Source organism: Pezoporus flaviventris, unplaced genomic scaffold (assembly GCF_033815535.1).
Source record: "Pezoporus flaviventris isolate CSIRO_AGI_PZ_B2104156 unplaced genomic scaffold, CSIRO_AGI_Pfla_v1 ptg000002l, whole genome shotgun sequence".
Classification (NCBI taxonomy): domain Eukaryota; kingdom Metazoa; phylum Chordata; class Aves; order Psittaciformes; family Psittacidae; genus Pezoporus; species Pezoporus flaviventris.
The window spans coordinates 22487710-22510541 of record NW_026892550.1 but is presented as its reverse complement, the minus strand read 5'-3'; the positions used below and the strand labels follow the sequence as shown (position 1 = coordinate 22510541).

General features: G+C 38.5%; 2 protein-coding genes across 8 annotated transcripts in view; both read right to left on the bottom strand.

Moving 5' to 3' along the window:
• The window catches only part of SLC30A9 (solute carrier family 30 member 9), a 36665-nt gene extending 26527 nt beyond the window's left edge, over positions 1–10138 (bottom strand). For 2 of the 6 annotated variants that reach the window (XM_061471749.1, XM_061471761.1), the window contains exons 1-4: positions 9821–10138; positions 7789–7965; positions 4488–4550; positions 548–647 (exon numbers count right to left, since the gene is read on the bottom strand). In XM_061471749.1, the coding sequence (XP_061327733.1) occupies positions 548–647; positions 4488–4550; positions 7789–7965; positions 9821–9917 (437 nt within the window). In that variant the 5' untranslated portion in view covers positions 9918–10138. Of the gene's footprint in view, positions 1–547; positions 648–4487; positions 4551–7788; positions 7966–8614; positions 9363–9564; positions 9706–9820 lie in introns of those variants that run through there. The other 4 variants (XR_009746642.1, XM_061471742.1, XM_061471757.1 and 1 more) reach the window with 4 other exon arrangements.
• A 10779-nt stretch (positions 10139–20917) lies between these two features.
• The window catches only part of TMEM33 (transmembrane protein 33), a 129909-nt gene continuing 127994 nt past the window's right edge, over positions 20918–22832 (bottom strand). For both annotated transcript variants that reach the window (XM_061471671.1, XM_061471661.1), the window contains exon 8: positions 20918–22156. In XM_061471671.1, coding sequence (XP_061327655.1) covers positions 22027–22156 — 130 coding nt within the window. In that variant the 3' untranslated portion in view covers positions 20918–22026. The remainder of the gene's footprint in view (positions 22157–22832) is intronic.

Here is a 22832-nt window from a genome sequence, read left to right as displayed (position 1 = left end):
TTTAGATTTAATATGGGGCACACACATAATGCATAAAATCCAACAGACACCTCAACTACAGCAATACTTAGTAAGACCTGCTGGCACAGCACACAGTAAAAGGTAGTAAATATGAATCAAGTAACAACAGTTAAAATTGCAATTAACCAGATTATATTTTATTCCAAATAACAGAACTCACATTATGAAGTTTTCACTCATCTTTCACAGATGTTAACATCAAACCATCACGACCCAAAATGCTGAAGAATTATTTGCCATTCCCCCTTATAACTAGCTGCTCACTCCAAAACACCCCCCAAGTAGATTTAGGGTCATATCAGTACAAATAAATTCCTTTAAGCAGCAGCTACGTAAACATACAAACTAAGTGCAAGTTCCTACACTATGTAAACAAGAACTAACCTCAGCCACTTATAATTACATAAACCACAACAGCATTTAGAAAGTTGCTATACAAAAATCACCCTAAAACTGTAATTATATTTGAAGCACATATGAACAAACAAATATTTACAATTTAAATCTCAACTCAGCCCCATCATACCTGGATTTAAGACAAAATTCATTTATTGCTCTTACTCCAGTGATGAAGTTATTCTTTGTGTATTTTGGTCCATACTCTCTTTTTTTAAGGACTGCTTTCACTTCAAAACAGAAACAGATAAGCAAGTTAAGTCACTCATGGAGACTACAGCAGATATTTCAAAATTCAGAGTTCAATCTAGTGTCATATCACAATACCTCTAAGTACAGACCTGAAAACAATGCTTTATCAGCAAGATCAAAAACTTATAGTGAAGAGAAAGGAACATTCTTCATTGTGGAAATGCATACAGTAGAATAATTTACCTCCAAAAATTACAATTTACCTACATGCTAAATTGTAGTTCAGGGCTCTCAAACATCCACTGAACTGCCACTGCCAGCTACCTCTCCAACTTTCATGTCAGAGATGGTATTTGACTACTAGGATAGCATTCAAATATGGCAATTCAGAAACACTTGCTTTAGCAAATGAAACAGCCACACAGAGATCCAGTTGATTTTTTCCAGTATTCAAGCAATTCCACCTTCTGCAGGTAAGAGCTTACAGAGCACAAGAGCTTCTGCGGAGCTTGCAGAGAACTAAGACTGTGTATGTCATTTTTCTCAACTATTATTTTCAAAATTAGCATACTTAATATTAGGCATTAATAGCAATTAAAAATATAATTTCATAATGCTTTCTGTCTAGAAGATGTACTCTTACCACATCAGATTTTCATGCACAAGGAAAAATATTCAGAAAAAGGATAAATGGAATTTTAAATTTATACCATTATTTCCTGCTTCTATATACATACATAACTTCAACTTACTTTCAAATGGAAGTCACTATATGTTCATTTCCATTACAAACATTATATTTACTGGAAGAAATGTCAACAATTGCTGAAGGATATAACATTAAAGAACACAACTGAAAACAAAAAGCTCAAATTCTGCAGGTGAGAAGACTTACGAGCACACATAAATTTCCTGTGCGTCACAAGATTGATTATAAGATTTCTGAAGTTAGTCCAGAACTACTCCTTAAGTCATAGGATACTTGCAGAAAGCTACTACTTCCCAAAGTTCTACACTGTCTTATTTCTGAGTTTTGAAATCCTGAAGGCAAAATACATTGCTTGACACTCAGCAATGCACTAACAATACAGGTAACAATATTTATCATAATAATCAGATTTCTGTCATCCAGTTTGATCTTACACAATTTTTTAAGTACTTGAGCACTCACATTCATCCCACAGTGCTCCTGAGCAAAGGTGACAAATTTAAAAAAAAAAAAAAAAAACCTCCAAAAAACAGTCCACCATTTACTAAGGTTAGAACAGGGCAAATATTTTTAAACAAGAAGAATGCTTCCCATCTTTTCTCCACATATATATTCAAAGCATATTAATCTTAGTAAAAAATGAGTCATGGATTTATCAAATACTTACTAATCCATCTTCCAGAAGCACAGATAAATTTCACTAAAAGAAAATACTATAACCAATTGTACACCGCAGAATATCTCAATGAGCCTACCCCTAGTTCAATTAACTGTATAAAATAGGCGATAAATACAGAGGGGGAAAAACCAATTCGATATTTCCAAGATAAAGCCAAATAATAGATGATGTAAATAAAACACTTTAAATTGCAAAAAATTAAGATCAGTGATCCTTTTAAAATGTTATTGTCTTAGTAACACTTGTATCAGTAAGTTTCTAAGTTGCAATAGCATCTGAAGGCTAGAATTCCACTTTCTAAACACTATCAAAATCTTTAACAGTCTTGCTTGCCTATAATCTAGAAGCAAAACTCTTTCCACTGAGAGATACATCTCTTTTTACAATTATTTCTCAGTCTCTCTTATTTCTCCTATCTACCTTGCATGCTCCCCATGCAGGCATACACTAAATGACAACAGACCCGAAGAAACTGACATAAAAGATGTAGACAAAAGCTTGCAGAAAGCATACATCCAGAGATCCTGATCTCACCTTGTTACCAACAAGTATTACAATTTCATGTTTCTTTAAATTTGGGAAAAGACATGAAGACATTTTCATAGAGTTTATGGTCTGCTGAGTCACTTTCACTCCAGAGATATTTTTTTTAGAGAGTTTAAAGAGAAATGGCAATTTCTATTTTGATAAAGTTCTTTCCATACAGAGAAGGCCAGAAGTGATCAAAAGCACAGGAGTTTTTAATAGCATAATTCTCACAATAGCATCACAGAAACTATCAGAGTGAAGATGGAGTGAAAACAGCTTATGATAAATTAAGAACATGAAATCATAAGAGAAAGTTAAGCACTTATTTTATCTACTTCCGTTTTTAAATAATGTAACTAATGACAAAAGCATGTATTTACTTGTATGGAGTTTACATGGCAAGGTTTTGGTAGCAGAGGGGCTACAGTGGTGGCTTCTGTGAGATGCTGCTAGAAGCTTCCCTCATGTCAAACAGAGCCAATGTCAGCCAGCTCTAAGACAGACCCACCACTGGCCAAGGCTGAGCCCATCAGCCACAGTGGTAGCACCTCTGGGATAATGTATTTAAGATGGGGAAAAGGTTACTGCTCAGGAGCAACCTCAGCCAAAGAACGGAGTGAGAATGTGTGAGAGGAACAGCTCTACAGTCACCAAGGTCAGTGCAGAGGGAAGCGAGGATGTGTTCCAGGCACTGGAACAGATTCCCCTGAACCTTGTGGTACAGACCATGGTGAGTCATGGTGCCCCTGCAGCCCATGAATGTCCACAGTGGAGCAGAAATACACCTGCAGCCCATGGAGGACCCCATGCCAGAGCAAGGAGATGCCCAAAGGAGGCTGTGACCCCACGGGAATCCTGCACTGCAACAGGCTCCTGGCAGGATCTGTGGCCTTGTACAGAGAGAAGCCCATGCTGGAGCAGGTTTGCTATAGGACTTGCGACCCCCCAGGGGACCCACGCTGAAGCAGTCTGCTCCTGAAGGACTGCACTCCATGGAAGGGACTCGCACTGGAGAACTTTGTGAAAAATGGCATCCTATGGGAAGGGCCCATGTTGGAGAAGTTCATGAAGGACTATCTGCCATGAGAGACACGCCTTCACCTGTTCCCAACACTGGAGCAGAAGAGTGTGAGAAGTCGTACCCCGAGGAGGAAGGAGCACAAGAGAACTGACCACAACTACTGCTCTCCAGCAAGGGGAGGAGGTTGAGAAAACTGGGTGCAAATTTAAATCCAGGAAGAAGGGAAAGTGTTTTAAGATTTATTTTTTTGTTTCTCATTACCCTATTCTGATTTGATTGGTAATAAATAAAACTCATTTTCCCCAAGTCGAGTCTGTTTTGACTGTGACAGTAATTGCTGTCCTGATCTTGACCCACAAGCCTTTCATTAGATTTTCTCTCCTGTGTTTAGATGAGGAAGGGGAGTGATAGAGAAGAATCGGTGGGCACCAGGTATCCAGCCAGGTCAACTCACTACATTACTACAGACACAACTGGGAACATTACATGACTCAGATTAGGTAGTTCATGTGGTCAAAATATATTTAGAAGCAACACTGATTAGATTAACTTAGCAATAAGAAGGAACAGAGGAAGATCAAGCATTCAGCTTAGCCACATTAGGTCTGCAATGGTGAATGGACATGCCTAAAAACATGAAAGGAGGAGAGACTGTGATAACAGGTAAGAAAACAACTAAGTCTTTTCCTGACAAACTCATCAGCTCAAATAAAACCATTAAAAACTGCACAGAACAGTGAGTAGTTAGGCATACTGCTGTATTTGATTTTCCAGGAGTCAATTTCAAACAACTGGGTACCAAACAAAGCTGACATACAAGTGTGTTTTAAAATGTTATTCACATAAACTTGTTACACAATTGAAGAGGAACCATGGTTTCCTTACACTCTTTTTAACTACTCACAGACAGCAGCAAAGTTTTAATACAAGTACTTCTTTACCTTTTACTTGGATTGGCTCTTTAAGGACAGACTGCTTTTGGCCTGCATTGGTCTTATCTTGTCCTGTGAAATAAAGACAAAGCTCACTGTAAGCATGGAAGTGCCTACCTTTTAGTAAAGAGTTTAGTTGACATAAAACAGGAATGTCTCTTAATATTGCTTTCCACCCTGACAACTAAAAAACATTTTTGCTAGATTTCTAAGATTTAAAACTCTCAACATAAAAACACAGCAACAGTAAAAAAAACAAATAACAAAATAAGACATTGATCAATAAACTCCCAGCAGCTTGCAGAAGAGCACCAAGTTGCAACAATACTTCAGAAAGTATCCTGAAATTCTGAAAAGCATTTTAACAGTATACGTTTAGTCTGGGACAAGTTTCATGCAGAGTTTTAGACCAGTAGATATAGTTAATTTGATACAGTTTATGGCTGCGGATTACTAGAGTCTCACAAAGCTTCCAAGCTGCAATTCAGTTTTAAGCAACTGAAGCTTTTTCCCTTAAAAAAAGCTCGCTCCTTAAAATACACAACTTTTAAATTAAAACCCCCAACTCCTGGGTCATAAACTGGACAAAGTGTTCCACTGGCTTTGAAATTTGAGGATATGCTCAATAAAAAGCCAGTGAAATATAATTTACAGTAAAGTGAAACTTAATATTTGGAAAATAATAAATTCCATTAATATCAGTGAGATTTCTACTTAGAAATCAGAAGTTCTACTTGACAATACAAATACTGCATCCTTGTCTGATACATCTTGACATAACTTTCAGAACAAAAACCTTATGATTCTAACACGTCAAACCACTCTTTTGTGCCCTAACACTGCAGGTTTGCTAGGTTTGCTACACATCCACAGTCATTAACAAAATTAAAACTTACATTATTGAAAGTGATAGACCCAAAAAAAAAAAAAGAGAATTCTCAAGCACGTTTGTGTTAATTAATGAGATGATCCTAGCTTAACATGCTACTCAAATTACTGAAAGGTCAGATTTTCTTGAAGTTTGGACTACGTAACTATCTTTCCATGAGGTAATTACTTATTGCCCTAACAGCAACTGAGAACTAAGGCTAACGATAGTACACTTTCTTTGAAAAATAATAACGTAAATTCATGAAACTGATTTTACTACACAACAAAAAAGGCTGGACCATATATAGCTAGCATTCCTAATACAATCACCCCATCAGTTATTGTTTAACCTGAAAACAAAAGCAAAAAACCCTTTGCTGTTGCTTTTTTTTCTTACCTCATTTCAAAAACCAGGCAGCTGATCTATCAGTATTCATGATAAAACACTTCAGCTAAGATTGCTTAACAAAAACTGAGTAGTAGCTTCTTTTCTAAAATTGTGTGCAACCATTTATGTCACTAAAAGAAATATCACTGCCACTACTTAACAGAAGATTGGGTTATAAGATTTTGCTTCAATTTGCAATTACTATTTTTCAGACAAGCAGAGGTTCATAGAACTTTCAAGATGACTACATTAATATTCTAAATATCACATTAACAGAAAAAGCATTTCCCAAGTTTACTGATAAAGGAATGGAGGTGCAAAAGAGATCCATTATTTGCTAAACGCATAAATTACTGGAAAAGTGTAGAAATCTTTACAAATAGTATATTACTTTTCAGAATTTTATCAAACTATCATGCATTTTTAAAATAAACAGTACTAATATGTCTGTGATGCCATTAAAAAACGTTAAAACTTTCTATCCCCTAGACCCCAGAAAACACCCCTTACATGAAGCATGCAGATAGCAATATGCATTCCAGAATAAACTCCAGAGTGACTGTGCACAATATCTCTAGGCTGCACATGTCAGCCCCCATTCTCAACAAAAAGCAAGCCTCACGGTGCCCATGCGACACAGTTACACTAGACGTTTACACGGCTCAGGGCTGTGCTGCCACTAAAGGGCTGCACCTCCACAGCCGTTTTAGAGACAATGAACAGGATCAGGTTACTGATCCTACCTGTACCCTAGCTCTGCAAAACAAGAAAGCAATTTTTCACAAAACAGGCCTAAACGTCAATTAATGCCAGCACAAAAGGGGGACTAATCAGACAGCGGTGGAAGATGGTGGGAACATCCCTTCTGATGATAGTGAACAATATGAAAGCAATAGTGCTAGGCTATTTTCACGTCTGATTTTTAACACCGGTAACCTCACATTAGGAACCCAGAAAATACCAACAACTATAACTGGCTCTACAATCTTTCATTGTATTCAGGCATTCTTCTGCAAGGATCTCACCCTCTAGCAACCACCTTCAACTCAAGACTTTCCAAGAAACATAAACGGTCTTAAATATTATCCTCTTCTAAAATCCAATCACAGACTTAAGAAATAGTACCAAATTGTTACACTTAGAACAATATATAAGAGCCACTTACATTATCCAAGCATCAGAAAATTAATACTTTAGCTGGCTCAAGCTACTAATTTTTAAAGACTGCTGCAAGCCTCAGGAATTTACAAGTTACTAAAGAAAGAATGAATACCTAGTAACCTGACAATAAAGAAAGGAAATTTTCCTTAGTAGATCACCTAGTTTTAGAAAAAAGCACAAAGAGAGCTTTCTTTTTAAAAAGCATTTGTATCTCTTTGGGAAACAGCAGTCTCCCACTTAACAAGAGGCAAAAATAGAGGACGCTATGATGGAGCAAGGACAGGACAGATCTGAATTTTACAAGCACCTAACTAGCACAAGATTGAGAATCAAACTGAACGGGAAGGAGGGTCAGGTTATGTTCATGTTATCACTTTAAACATGCATGCTGCAGTTCTGACAACCATCAGATTAGAAAGCTGCAGCAGATGAAACAGCTCAACCTTCTTTACAAGTCACCTATAGCCTGATGTGGAGAAGTCACAGTGGCTGGTATTCTTACTCATTCAATCTTTATCACTAGTAAATTTCACACAACCTGAAATACTACAAAAAGAATTAAAGTAAGCAAGCAAAATCGTGAAAAGTAACCAATACATCCCATTTCTTATCTCTTAGATTACTTAATCCCTTCTGACATCCACGCTTTATCATCACCACTTTTAAATCTGATTACTCTAAACTTAAATCCTTTAATACCAGACTGACAAAGACATAAATTTCAGCATTCCTCCCTGTTTATGCATTTGAAGTTTATATACAGATGCCCATAAGCAAAAAATACTAAGAATTCTGCAACCCATCACACAACTGGGGAAAAAAAAATTAATCATTAAATACCTACAGTTTTTTACATTTATAGAAATACTCTTTATTTTAGCTTAGTACTACCTGTTCCAGCTTTATGCAGGGTTTCTTCAGGGATTGACCCTTTTGTATCTTCTGATCCAAGATCTTTTTTTTGACCATTGGAGGTATAAACTCTCACTTGACTCATCAACTGCACAGGCAGACGATGGCATGGCAGAAAACAAGACAGACTCCCACTTTTCACTGGAGCTTGCCATCCTAACAGGAGGAGGGAAAAAAAGGTATTTCAGGCAACCATTTTGTAAGGGAAAAGAAGGGAAGGTGGTACAGCTATACCCGCCTAAGTTACAGGAATTTAACTTTTAAAATTTGCGCTTCTTTTACCCACGGTTAGGAATATCAAACAGCAGCAGACAGCATGTTTTCACTGCCTCCCTTCAAGCACTCACTTTTAAAGTTCATTCTAGCATTAGAGGCTTTTTAAAAGATACAAAGCTATTTGGTAAGACTGGTTGATAAATTAAGCCCTGTTCTAGTCCTACTGCCTCAAGTTTTTTAAAAAACAAATATTGATACAAAAGCAAATACAGAGCACTTCAGAACTACCAGCTAGTGTTGCCATTTCATTTCACCCTGTGTACACTGTGTATAAACCACACCTTAACAATTAAGAAAAATTGAACTGCGTGCATTACACATTAAAAGCAACTTGGTACAGAAATTACGTAGAAAAGCACACAGCACTGCAGAAAACATTTACGTAGAAGAATTTAAAGTTCTCCAACAGTTGCAACAGACATATTACAAGATAAACATGCAAGATCCCCACTGAGAAATCACCCTGGGAAGGCAATCTTTGATTTCAAAAGACTAGCCAGAAGGAGAACTGTATGTAGTACAGGCCAACCTGTATTAGCAATGAGTTTCTTTTAGGCAGCACAAATACTTCTACTGAGAGAGCAAATGACTCCTCCAACAAGAAATGCAACAGGCAAACTGGCTGCTCTGGAAAGCACTCATTAAAAGAACAGAGCAAAAAAAAAAAAGTAAGCAGTGCTAGTAACTCGAGTCATGCAAAGTATGACTAATCATATATGAACAATGCACCTCCCACAAAATGGCAATATTTTATAAATATTTTATAAAACTTTATTCCATCAAAAAGTCTCAACAGTTTTCATTTCATTTTAATCCTCTATGGTACTGAAGCATCTGCACGTGTGCATAGACTAATTTGAACCTTATAGAAAAACAATTTCACTAAAAAAAAAATTCAGATAAACTCCAATTATTAGATGCTGCTGATGTGACAAAAGCCCAGAAGAATCAATACAGCCCAGTGAACTTACTGTCGCTTTACACAACGCTACAATAAATACATGGCATGAGATGAGCAGTGTTGTTTCCTAAGCTTTGGTGATACTAGGCCAACTGAAAAAGGGAAACTTAAATCGGCATGTTTAGAGGACGTTCTTCCTACTAACCCACAGACACACAAGGAATCATTAAAGAAAACGGGTACTGTTGTAATTTAAGCATAGGTGATTATACGGAGAGGGCCAAAACAGGTCGGAATTTAAACTCCATAGGACCTGCGGCCTAAAGAAAAAGCCTGGGCTCATTCCTCAGACCAACACAAACCCTGTAACGCTGCGCTTTATTTTATACAATTACAGCAAACTTCAGCCCCAGCTCGGACTTGACGTATGGGTTTTACTCCAGACGGCAGCCGATAGGGCAAGCGGCCTACAGCGGCCGTAAAAACACCCGCGATGCGGTGTTACCCTCGTCAGGGCACGCCTCGCCTACCGAGGCAGTTACGATCTGAACATCGCCCTTTTAAACACTGATACCCACCACGCGGGCTGCGCTCCCGACGGCTTGGAGATGCCCGTAGGAATCCCTTGCGGCCCTGCCGGCGCCCGAAGCCGGCTGCCACCAGCCGCCCACAAGCCCGGGCACTCGTTGTTCCCCGCACAAGCACCCAGCTTGATTACAGCTTTTTTACGAGACTTCACCGAGGAAGGCGAGGGTCCGCCGGCCCTGCTGTCCCCGGGGAGCGTCCCGGCAGTCCGCCGGCGCAGAGCAGCGGGCCGGGCCCTGAGGGACTCACCGTGGCAAGCGCGCGGGAGCGGCACCGTCCGGCAGCGCAGGTACAGGCGGTAGAGGCCGCGGCAGCCCCGCCGCTGAGCGGCCAGGGCCGGCATCATGGTGGAGATCGCGCGCGGAGCCCGACCGCTCGCCGCCGCCGTATGCCAGCGGGCGGCGAGCGGGCGGCGATTCGCATCGGAGAAGCCCGGCGCGGCTGCAGCGGAGCTCCAGGAGACCCCGAGCGGCGATGGCAGCTGGGAGGCCAGCGGTGGGCGGTGCTAGGGCACCCGGATGTGCGAAGGGACCTCGGACCGCCGGGCTGACGCGACGGCCACTGGGCCGCCGCTGACTCACCCGCTCTTCGCGCTGCGCATGTGCGGAGCAGTCGCTTCGCTTCAGTCGGCCTTACCTCAGGGTCGTGCTCGCGGTGGTGCTGGGCGGTGCTCGTCTGACCCTGAGTCCCGTCCCGGACTAGACGGTATCGGGCTGGCGGTTAAGATCGGCTCGGTCCTCAGCGCCCCCGCCTCGCCTGCAGCGGGTCTGCATCTGAAATGCGCATCGAGAGCGCCTCCTGGTCGGGAACCACTCAGTTGCTGCTCGTAAAGAGCAGGTAACGTGTGTGCGTGTGTGTGCTAGATTTGCTAGCACGGGCAGTAATAAGACTCGTATGCCAAATCTGTTTGCAAGATTTTTATGTGTGCGCTCCCATACGCTAAAACGTGCTTCCCGGGTCAGTGCTGATAAAACCGGATGTCTGGGTTTCTCTCCCCTTGTTATTTCCCTTACCATTATTATTAGTGGTAGCAGCAGTGATTTGTGTTATACCTTAGTTCCTGGACTGTTCTCCCAACCCGTGGGAGTGACATTCTTTCGATTCTCCTCCCCATCCCTCCGGGAGGCAGGTGAGGGGGTAAAGGGGAAAGTGAGTGAGCGGTGGCGTGGTTCCGAGTTACCGGCTGGGCTTAAACCATGACAGAAGATCCAACACGGGAAGACTTCTTTCTCCAGCGAGCGAGTGCCCTGCGCTTGATTCTGCAGTCAGAGGGTTGTGATCTTTTCTTGTACTCACCCTGGCCTTTCTCACCCACAGTCTGGCTCAGGACCGTGCATGTAATTAGCCCCACTGGGAGCAGATTACAGACCTTTGTTATAAAAAAAGCTTTTCCAGAATAGCTTTGATACTAGTTTACATGACTGACAAAATGTCTTTGGCTTCCTTGTCTTCATCTGCGTACTGGGAGGAACATGGGAGCTCACCAGAAGTTAGCTTGGCAGGGAATGTGGATAATTAATGCACCTGATGATCCACAAAGCATTTGATCAGCAAGGAGAATTAGTACAGTAACTGTCTTTAATGTACCCAATTAGATCTTGAGCAAGGCTTGCTGGCACATAACTTCTTTACCAGCCAGCTAGTGATTAGCATTGACAATAGGAGTTTTCCTAGAAGCCTGGTGGAGGCAGATTGAAGTAAAATACTTGCATAAAATAATTAACACCCGTCTTCCCAGTAGTGCAATTGCAGCCATATCAAGTGAATTGGGAGTATTGCAGCAGATGCTGTGTCATTAGTACCAGATGTACAGCAAGGGAGTTAAACACTAAATTCACTGCAAGCTGTAAAGTGGCAAATGTGAGGTCAATTCACCAGTTTTAGTTGGGGTCTAGCATGCAGCTGATGCATGGTTTGCAGGCTGCTTGTTATTCTGGCAAGAGCCTAACAGTAAAAAGAAACATGAAGTTAGTGGAGTTTCCTTTCTTTTCCTTTTTATTTAGTAAAGAGGTTTGAAAGAATGTATAAATTCTTGAAACATTTGTAATTCCTGAAGAACCTCTGCTATATGCTAGAAGAGATGCTAACTGTTGCAGTACTTCTAAAAATACTTAGGTTTATAATTTCCTACCCAAACCAAATGGATTTACTAAACTATTTCATATTCTTTTATCCATCTGAGTAACTGAATTTGCCTTGTCTGGTTTTGTTGCTGTAAATCTGAAACAGGAAGTAAAATAATAAAGCTGGAATAACATAAACAGATTTAATAGATACTACCATTGTGGTGATCAACCAGGATCTACATGACCAAGGGCTCTGCATAAACCTTTTTAATGATAAACTCTGAAATTTGGGAAAGAAGACAAAGAAACAAGCAAAAGAGCATCAGTAACAACCTATTCAGTGTGGGAAAGCTAGGCATGTGAAGCAATTGATAGTGAATTACCATGCCTCATGGCATGTAGCTGTAGCATTTTAAGACAAAATTCTCAAAACCTTATTTATGAAGCATCACAACCATTAGTTATCAATCACTAGCAGTGAATGGAGAAATGCACTAAATGGTAGGGACCTGTTTACGTATTTCAGCATATCCAAACTATATTAAACAACTTTTTGCCTATGGCAAAGACTGCTGTATTATATAGCCATAGTGAATAGGGGAGATTGTGGTGCTCATTGAATGACAACATTTTCATTTAATATAGTTGGGAGTTGCACCCTAAGGTTTAATTGTGAATAATTGTTACTTAACAGCTATTTTAAGGCCATATTGCACAAAATCAAGACAGTTTAAAGAAAATAATACAATAAAACCGCATTCACAATCAAGTTGCCAAGCTCTTAGCCAATTAAAAAAAATATTTATATACACCATGCTTGTACAGTGATTTCTGTGCTATTTGTACCTCTGGCTGGGGGAGGGAGGTTGCTTGTATACCTATCATGTGAAAATCTGCATATATTGCTCACAAGAAGAGGGAGGCTGTCTACCATATCAGGGTCATTTCCTCAGGCAGCCTTTTGCAAAAAGCTCGAGAACCTTAAACCAAGACAAAAGCATATTAGCCAGTAAAAACTTAGAAGATTCAGTTGCTTTACCAGGTCTTCAGGAAAAACAGGGACTGTGTAGGTGCAGCCTTTTAAGATTTAGAACCTGTTTTACAGAGACACTTGGAAAGTTTGCTTAAAACTACTTACAGATCAAGAAAGACAGGCAGCTGGATTGAAACATAGATCTTTGGAGACTTTATTCCTCGTTCCTGTTTTTTTAAAAGAAACAAGTAACTGACTGGATTACTTGAGCTACAAACAGTACATCATGATGGAATTCTTTAATGTTACTGCCTTGCAAGAAATCTGTGATACATAAAGGCTAATATATGGTGAAGGATTTTAGTGTTCCTTGTACAAAAAATTATGTGATGTAAAGCTAATTTAAATATTTTATAATCTGAAATTCATTAAAGATTTCAAATTCATACAGCAGAGACTTGCAATGTCCCCAGATCAGCAGCAAGAGCTGAGGTAAGGACTTAATATAGTTTAAGTTACTCTGAGAATCCCATAATATCCAGCCTTATGTCTTTCATACAGCATAGCAAGGTTTTTAAAAGGGAAAGACCATTCTGATTTTGTACCTTTTATGATTCTACAGATATATTGTTGACAGCAAGAAAATTCATACTGATAGTTAAAAAAATAAAAGTATGAATACATATAAAGTATTCAGTGATCCCAAACAGCCTTTAAGCTTTCCAGGTAAAATATTTAAACAGAAAAACTATTTTGTGACAAGCAGGTACATGAGGGGTATGACTCTTCTGAAACACAAAATGTTGTATCTTCAGAAGTCCATGTAACACCACTGAGTCACATAGGTCTGTTAAGTTATATCCTGGTCGCTGGGTCAGAGATAAACTAGAAGCAAATACCTTTCATTTCCAACATGTGGATATGTGTTTTCAATTATTAACATGCAGTTCATTCACCCCAACACCAGCAAAGTCATCTTCAGTTTCTGGAACTGTGTGCAGCAGTGCTTGGCCAGCCCTTTTGACCCCAGCAGCTAATGACCTGCTGCTGCAGCAGCTCACAGTCCTCGCAGCACAGACTAGCAACCACATCCTTTTCCCTGGGAACCTGGTGACTCACACTAGATCTGGGAGGCAGAGCTGAGATCACTACTGCAGAATCAGTTGAAGTGGGAAGAGGTAATTCCAGAAGACAGAAAGGGTTTCACAAGAGCAGACAACAGAATGAGATAGGACAGGTAAAGAAGGGAAAAGCTGTGAGGACAGAAAGCATCATAATAAAAATCAGTGGGAGTTATACTGGGACATATGCAGCTACAGTCAAACTGGGGAAAAGGGAAAGATTTATACAACGTATATCCAGAAATATGCACTTCATGGTTATGCAGGCAAAAGATGAAAATATTAGTTCCTGGACCAATAATCCCACACCCACCCATGTAAGAAAGACTACAATTGTAAAGCAGCAACATCCTGAGCAAAAAAGAATCAGGATTCTGCTACTACTACAAGGATTTTACAATGTATGTTTTAAGACCTTTATTACTGGGATGCTCTCGCAGATCATAGGATTTTTTATCTTCCCAACAATCACAACAAACATTTGGGCTTGTGAGTAGTTACTTCTTTGAAGAAACCTTAACTATAAATCTGGTTTTCTTTTATCTCCTTTCTAATGCGTAAGGCAGATAGGTACTTGTGAAGCCAAAGTACAATAAACCATGGAACCACATTATTCTCCTACTCTCCTGTAGCCAATAGACACAGGAGGAGCAGACTGAATTACTAAAATGTTTTGCTTCATAGCTGCAAACCAGCCACTAGAGGTCAGTGGTTTGGAATAAAATTAGCACATGTAACAAAAATTCCATTTCAAATGACCAAATCATGTTGTCAAATATAATTTCTAGCTTTTGAGTAAGGAGAAAGAATTCTTAAGGTTAGCAGCAGTTTTCTTCCTCCTGTAGCAGAAATCTAGCTTAAAATACTTAAAAACAATACTAGGTACATAATACATGATATATTGAAACAACCATTCTTACACTCTTGAGTAATATGGAGGCATGCATCAGCACACAGGACTGCAGGAAGCTTCCCACATCATCCAGTCTCCAGCTACTCCACCAATCTTTTACACAAACAAAGCAAGGACCAGCTTAAAAGCAGCTTGATTTTTAAGAATGTGAAATAAACTTGCCTTGTACTTTGGAAGTGTATAAAGGCAGGATATTAGAAGCACCTCTGCAGTACAAGAATCTTTTTTAAAAATTATTTCCCTTCCAAATATGTAAAACTCTGCAAAGAAAAAAGGCTGGCAGAGTGCAGGAAGAGGCTTTTTTAATCATAAAGAAAAAAGTGTATTAACATATCCAACTGGCAAAAACTCCTCAAAATATAATCTGTTCTTAGTCATTTATCTGCTGCTGTAAGTATACATACACACCACTGATCCACAGCACATATGCACTCATGCATATGTCTTGCTTACCAAATGTCTTGCTTACCTCTGCCCCAGAGTGATAAAAAAATTGAGAGAATTAAAAATGTGAATAAAACCACTGGATGCTCAATAAACACATGCTGATGCGAATTCAGAAAGTCAACTTCAGATTTCCATCTGCCGTTACAAAAAGACTTGATAATAAAGGGCTTTATATAACTGAAAGGATTCACAATTTTTTTGTTGTGCTTTAGTCAGAACCTAACTGAAGTTACTATAGCAGGAAGTATGTTGAAAGGAATTGTAATAGGCAAATATGTGTCATCTCAAAACAGTTTGGTCAGATTTTCTAGATTAAAAAAAAATTAAATGAAAAAAATGCTAAAATGATCACATTCTACGTGTCTTTGCCCACAGAAGCAAACATACATCAGGACAAAACACCGCATAGCAGCACATACTGCATCTTCCCCTAGATTTCCAATATAAAACTATAGTAAAGCAATATGGACAGAGAAATGCTTAAAAAATAGTAATAAAAAGCAGCCAAGAAGCCTATTAGCAACATAAACCATAGTAAGTGTTTATTTTTCTACTTTTCCACTACAGGAGCTTCAAACATAATGGATAAGAACACATAATTCCACTGCAGCAGTTTTCCATTTTAAGTAAACCAAAATCAGTCTGTCTGCTCTTGTACAATGAGGCAGCATCTGAACACACTATCCCAATAGTATTTTAATAGAGGCTAAATTAGAAATAATTTACAGCCAGAAAACTGAAGTACTATCCAGAGGGTGCCGATGGTATAAAACCATGAATGGAAAATAGGAGTTTGTGAAAGCAACACAGTACCCCATAGGATTTTCAGACCTCTTTTTATCTGAGCATTCTGCATTCTGTTTTTCCCCTCATTCTTCTTCCTTCTCCTTCTATTACATTTCTACCTTTGTCAAAACTGCAGTTGACATTGCTATAACCCTTGCAGAAAATCTAGACCTGCACCTTTACAGTTTGATTTTCAGGTTAATTTTTCTGTGAAATGCCTTAATTAGCTGATGCACCATCTTTATCCAAGAAATTCTTGCTCTTCACCTTGGCAGAGGCGCATGAGTGAACATTTGTAGGAACACACACAGCAAATGAGAATACTATGATCTGCACTTGATCTCAGGAAACCGGTTTCCTCACCCCAGGCAGTAGTCTGGACTGCTGCAACACTTCATTTCCCTCATAAGCAAGGTACCACAGTCAGGCACATGGAAACAAGGATAAAGAGAGATGAACTCAACTCAAGAGCAAAGTCTGTCATAGTTCCTCAGAATACAATCCATACTACTGCTTCTACAAAGCCACAGCTGTATGGTGGTAGCCAGCTGTGTAGAATAAAGCCCATCTGGTTAGCACTGGGGCTGAATAGAAGTCAGCCATTTAACATGCCGTCACAAATGAGCCAAGCTTAACCCACAAGAAGAGGGTAACACAGGGTCACATGCTAACACTGCTTCACAATTTTGCCTACTATTTGCAAAACAAATCATTATTATACTGATAGAAATTCCAAATGATCAAGCACTGTGACTCATTTTCAGTTCAGCAGTGGTACTTAGGTAGTAGGATGTAATCATAGTCACAAAGTAACCTATTTTAAAATTAAAGGGACAGGACTCCTGCCAAAACACAGATGTACAGTCAACTTTCCTCTATTAACACCTGCACTGAAAATATGCCAGTAAACTGAGCAGGTAGGTAACTTTTTTCAAAGGACTTTGTGTTACCAAGCAGAACAGCTCCAGTAAAGACAGCTTTTTTTTTTTTCTGTTTGATATACAGCTTAATCTTCCTATTTCTCAAGAAAAAACAAATGAGAAGCCACAGCAGCTTACTGCATCCTGCACTATTCTTAAACACACAAAACAAACCAAAACGAAAAGCCACAACACACATCTATACCAGTTAGCATGGGAAGTCAGTAACTCAAAGATTAGAACTTAAACAAGTGCTGTTTTGCAACACAACATTGGTAATATTTTAAATCCAGAAAAAACTATGCAATTCGATTTCAAGAACACCAACAAAACCATAGCTGTATCAATACAGAAAACAATTTAATTTGTTTCAAAATAAATATCTGACATACAAAGCACATACAGTGAAAAAGGGTCACAGTAAATTACAAATGGAGATACTTGCTCATTCACCGAGAAAAGCCCTTGATATTCCCAATTTCATGGCATCAAATTTATCATTCTTGCTGATTTAAGCACAGCACTAAACAAATATGGATCCCAGAGCTTTCTTTCACAGGTACTGGTACGGATAATTTACTGCAGTGATCCAATTTAAAAATCAGTAGGGACCACTAAATTGCTACATAAAAGAAAGAGCGAATGAGGTGCTTTTTCCTTAGTGTCAGCAGCCTGTGATTATGTTTATTAGATTTTCCTGAAAGGGCTTCACATTTTCTCAAATATGTAGGAGAACTGTATTTCCCCTCTGAGCCCTTACATTAGCATTTTGTGCCTCAGTCCTTGAATACAAGTAAAAGATGAATTTTTCAATTTATTTTAGAAGTTTGTACCATCTGGATGGCACAGAACCAAGCAATGAAACTTCCTTACCTGCACAGTATCTGCTATTATCACAGAGCTAGCTTCTGCAGAAAATAAGTAATGCTGACATTTTATGAAAAAAGTATTTTTGAATCCACATTTAAATTCAATTCTATTACTCAATTAGAATCATAGAATCATATTAGAATACTAGAATCATTTTATTATCATATTGATAATTAATTTTTTAAATAATGGACTTCTTAAGTTTCTATCCTTAAAAGGCAATATAAACCAGCAAGGCCTGACTCTCCCTGTGATTTTAAGAAAAATATAGCACAATAGACGTTACACTACAAAGATACACTAACCAATTTCAGTATATATAGTTTAACCACCAATACTTGCACCTCAGCAGTTAAAAGTTACAGACAATTATCACAGATCAGCGTAACCTACTAACATCAAGCACGTAAGGGCTTGCGATCTTGCTTTATGGTGTTATTTCTCCTCACCAGGAAGATGATGACACTAGGGGCCATACCTACTTTTGCACATGGAAATCAAATTTTGACACAGCTTTAACAGAACATGCTATTCTAGCTTAATGGTCTTTGCTACCATTAATCTTAGCACTATAAGGTACGGTACTTTATGAAAGTATTTAAGGAGCAGTTAGTATAATTTTTGGAAACAGAACCAGGAAGTCCTACATGGTGTAAAAACAAATCACAGTTCCCCCAGATGCTTGTCCAACTCCTTTTGATTTCCTGCTCTGCCAGAGCTCTTGCAGCACCTCCAGCTATGCTCTTCCCTTCCATGTCTCAGTTCCAGCCTGTAAAACGGGCAAGAACTGTACTTCCTTAGTTAACAAGGGGTCTGTACAACAAATGTTGCAATACAGGTGCCTAACAACAAAAAGGTTCAATGCAGATTGTACAAAATAAACAGCTGCATTTGTTTGGATAATACTATCACATATATAGTTAGCAGCTCAGAAACTGTTGGAAGACATAGTGGCTCATGATTATAATATATTAAAAATCCTTAAAACATGCAAATTAAAACATTAGTGGACAGTGCTCCCCTTGAACACCCATCAAAGGGAGCAAAACATAAAACTGACAGCATAAAAATGACAACAGAAGTATAAAATTAAATAAAAGGCAATAAAGGATGGATGCATTAGCGAATTGCTTTGTGTGTAAGCAATCCCAACTGGCATTAGCTGCTCCAACAACCCCAGTGGGTCCTGATACTTTATTTATCTGCAAGGGAGAACAGACAAGTCTTACACTGAAGCATCACTCCTATGGCAAGCTTGTGCACAGCAAAGGGTAGGTCTACCCACAGGATCTCTGCAAAAGCACTTTAACCTAAGAAAACTTAGACAAAAAACAATTACCAACTGGAAACAGTTGCCACATTGGGTAGGTAATCTTTCAGTAGGACAAAAACTCTTCTGCTTCACATTTGGGGTTGGGAGGCATTTTTTGGTCAGTTGCCAAGTATCTCTACTACCAGAGACTTCTGTTACAGCCTCTGCATCACTGTTAGGTGTTGACAGCACAGCAGCATGAACATATATACAGTTCTTTTCCCCAGAAAAATCTCAAGTTATCAGGACACAAACAGAATTTCAGGTGTTTGATTTGTTAGTACAGAAACAGTCAAACTGTGGTAAGGAAGCAGGCACAAGGACAGAATGTTTTTGCCAGCACTGATAAAACTTGGTGTTATCACTTAGGCAGCCTAAAGGCTGCAGTAAAAATCAAAGCTGATGAAGAGTGCAGGTCAGTTGCCCTATTTATTTTGCTTGGAAGTTACTCTTATCCCTTTGTTCCATGTTTTCTTGGCACATGAGAGTTAAGTTTTACGAGGCCACAAGTAAAATCCAGGCCTTATTTGTCAAGGAACTCCATGCAAAGCCAAAAATACACTAGTAGTCAAATCAAATCTCACTTTCTCCACTTGACCCATTTTTAAGACTTAATAGAAAGAGTTAGCAAGAAATTCAGTATCCACATGCAAGTTTTACTTCATGGCACTGTCTTCCAACTCTCTACTTACTGAAATCTCATTCACATATTCCTTTTAATCCTCCTTGTGAATTCATAGAGTTGGATCTCAGACTTAGCATCCTTCAGTTACAGTTGCAATACATCAGATCCAATTTAGACTCCTCTCATTTAATAACAGCATACAATTAAAGAAACAGTTGACTGTATCCTTAACAGCAGTCTTAGACCACAAAAATTTGCTCAGAAATAACATGATTTGCTTTCATTACAGAAGTATTTATTTGCCTTCCACTCCCAGTAGAGGGGACCAATTTAGATGATCAAATTAATTTTTAAATCACAGTGGTGCAAAAAAACTGAACAGTCTGACATCACCACTCAAAAAAAATCTACTGTGTAACACAAAGAAGGTCTAGAAAGTGCTGAAGAATTGAAAGTATTAAGTAGGTCTAGATTTCTGCTCTGACTAGACACCATTGTTGCTGTGCTTATTCTCCAGTTAAATTTTGAAGGAAAAGGTCACAAATTTTTGCACTTTAGAAGGCAAAATTCCCTATAAAATAATTTTAAAATGCACAAGACATTGTGTCCCAATACAGAAGCAGCAGTGGGAACATAAGAACATGCACACATACACACAGGACAGCATTCTGCTCAACTTCCAGGTTCAAGCATCAGTATATTCTGTTAGAGAGAAAATAAGCTTGAAGAGCTTGACAAATTACATTTAACACTCCTTTTATTGCAGTAGAAATTTTAGTTTTTATAAAATTCTCAAATTACAGGATATACATATAGTGAATCTCATTGCAAGTCTTTAGCAGCCGTAGAGCATTACTGCATGCAGTTGCTTCTGCAGTGTGCAAGTGTTCTACAAATAGCTAATCATGTTCAGAGAGCAAGACAAGTAGTCAAAGAATATCACATTCAATTACCAACTGTTTTGTCAGTACCAAGAGGTTGAGCAAAAACCAAAGAAGTCTATAAATGCATGGCTCTGATCTAACAAACTAATACAACTGGAAAGTCTGAATAATAACCACAGCAAAAACAAGATAATTCAATAGTTACAGAAAAATACTTTGCCTGTTTTCAAAACTGTTTTACATAAAACTTCTCTGAACAAGGAAGAGTAGTTAAGTACAGTGCTCTAGAAGTTTACAAAAGGCCAATGAAACCCATTTAATTTTATGCAATTAGAATACTTACATTAACTACACAAGAGTCAGCAAATGCTTTGCCCTGAATTTATGGAAAGAAGTTGTGGTCAGATAGATTTTATTCCCCCCCCACCCCCACCCCACTACCTACCTTTCAGCTGCTGGATGAATGCATAATCAGCACTCAAGTTAATATTCACGTCTGTAGTCATGACACTGGCTTAGGATCAGTCATCGGATGGATTTATGCCAAGAAATCCTACACTCATTTGTTTCAGAAGCTGCCTAAACAGGTGCAATCCTTTATGCAAATTTCCCATCACAATGAGAGTCTCAGAAACTGGAATAACCATTTATATAGAGCTAGCTACAGATTAATTTTCTAAAAAGCTGACATGCTCGAATTACTGCAGTCTCACATTTGTGTAGACACAAGGACAAATATGCAATGATTCTTCAAAAGTTACTTCGTTTACATTGATTAGTACATGTAAGAGATGGCTAAAAGTTTAAGCATTGCATCTTTGTCTGAAAAGCCTACAGGTCAGCAATTTGGCTTGGTAAAACATTTTGTTATGACAAGACAACTGCAGAGTTTTCTGTGATCAGTCTTGAGACTTCTTCCAACAACATAATGTAAGACTATGTCACAAGGTAGAAACTTGGAAAAGTTCTAAGTAGTATTAATAAAAATAACCTCTCCTTCAGAAAAGGTATTAACTATGTCAGCTTCATAGATTTTAATCCTTTTTGTTAAATTCAAAGTGGGTCATAAATTTACACTGAGTATAGTAATTTAGATGAAATGGTTCTACAGATAAATTTAGGAAGCGGAAGAATACTGTCCAAAATGTACTGCATAGTTATGTATACCAACTGCTATCCACTGGAGACATCCTATAGCAGCTATAGTTCCAACTAATATAAACCTACTGAGTACAGACCTTAAAGATTTAATCAGCCTCAAACAACTGTCGATTCCTAAAAAAAAACTAATTCTGTATGACTGGGCATGTTTTAGATAGGATGCAGCTACTTTTTTCACCAATTAGCAATACAGCACAGTAATTTTAAGTTTCCATTACTTGCTTTTGATATGCTAAATTTCATATTATCTCCAGAAAAGCATATACACATTTTTATACAGCCTGGAGTGAGATCAGTGTAAAACCAGGAATTTTTAATCATCAGCAGAAGTGCTAGCTGCTCATAATGTTCACAAGACACAAGTGCCTGAAATTTGGCTATGCAACAGTTGGTGCCAATCTGCTTATGAAGGAAATGCTGCTGAGGCATAGTCTTCTTACAAAAACAGGGCACGAGGGCTTCATTATTAAGTGTTCAACAACAATCCTCAGCTCGGTGAAGAGAGTCCTGAAAAATCAGATTTAAAGAGTTTTAAAAATCCTACAGAATTTATCAGAAGTAAGTGTCATTTAAATCTTTAATTCACTTCTTTTCTCAACCCCAACACACACTCTAGTTAGCAAGTTCTTCAGATCAACTCAAGTGTTACTGTATCTTGCAAGAGCTTCAGAATTACTGTCCTTTAAACATTAACATTTTAATTAACTTTAGTTCATTGGCTTCCAGCTGCTTACAAAGAAACAGAAAAGTTCCACCTTCAAGGAAAAAAAAACCAGCCAACCAACCAAAAAAAAAAAAAAAAACCAACAAAAAGCACACAAGGCACACCACCCCCCTCATATTATTAAAAAAAAAAAAAAATAGGGTAATGCTTTATCAAAAAGAGTGTAAGGAGCTGGAAGGTGATTGTGTGTTTGTGCTGCTTGTTGCCAAAATGCAAGAACTCTGCACTCTAAAAGCATTAGAAGACAGACATGAGATATACAACCCACAACACCAGTTCCCCTTAAAACTACATAAATGCCAGCAGAATTTTGGGTAAACTAGCTCTATTGAAAGCTAGTTCTATTATTGTACAATTTAAATTATTTTTAGATACCGAAGTAATAAAGCACCCTTATAGATTTTTTTGTTGTTGTTAAAAAGAATACATGAACCAAGATGGAACAAATAGTTTCTTACA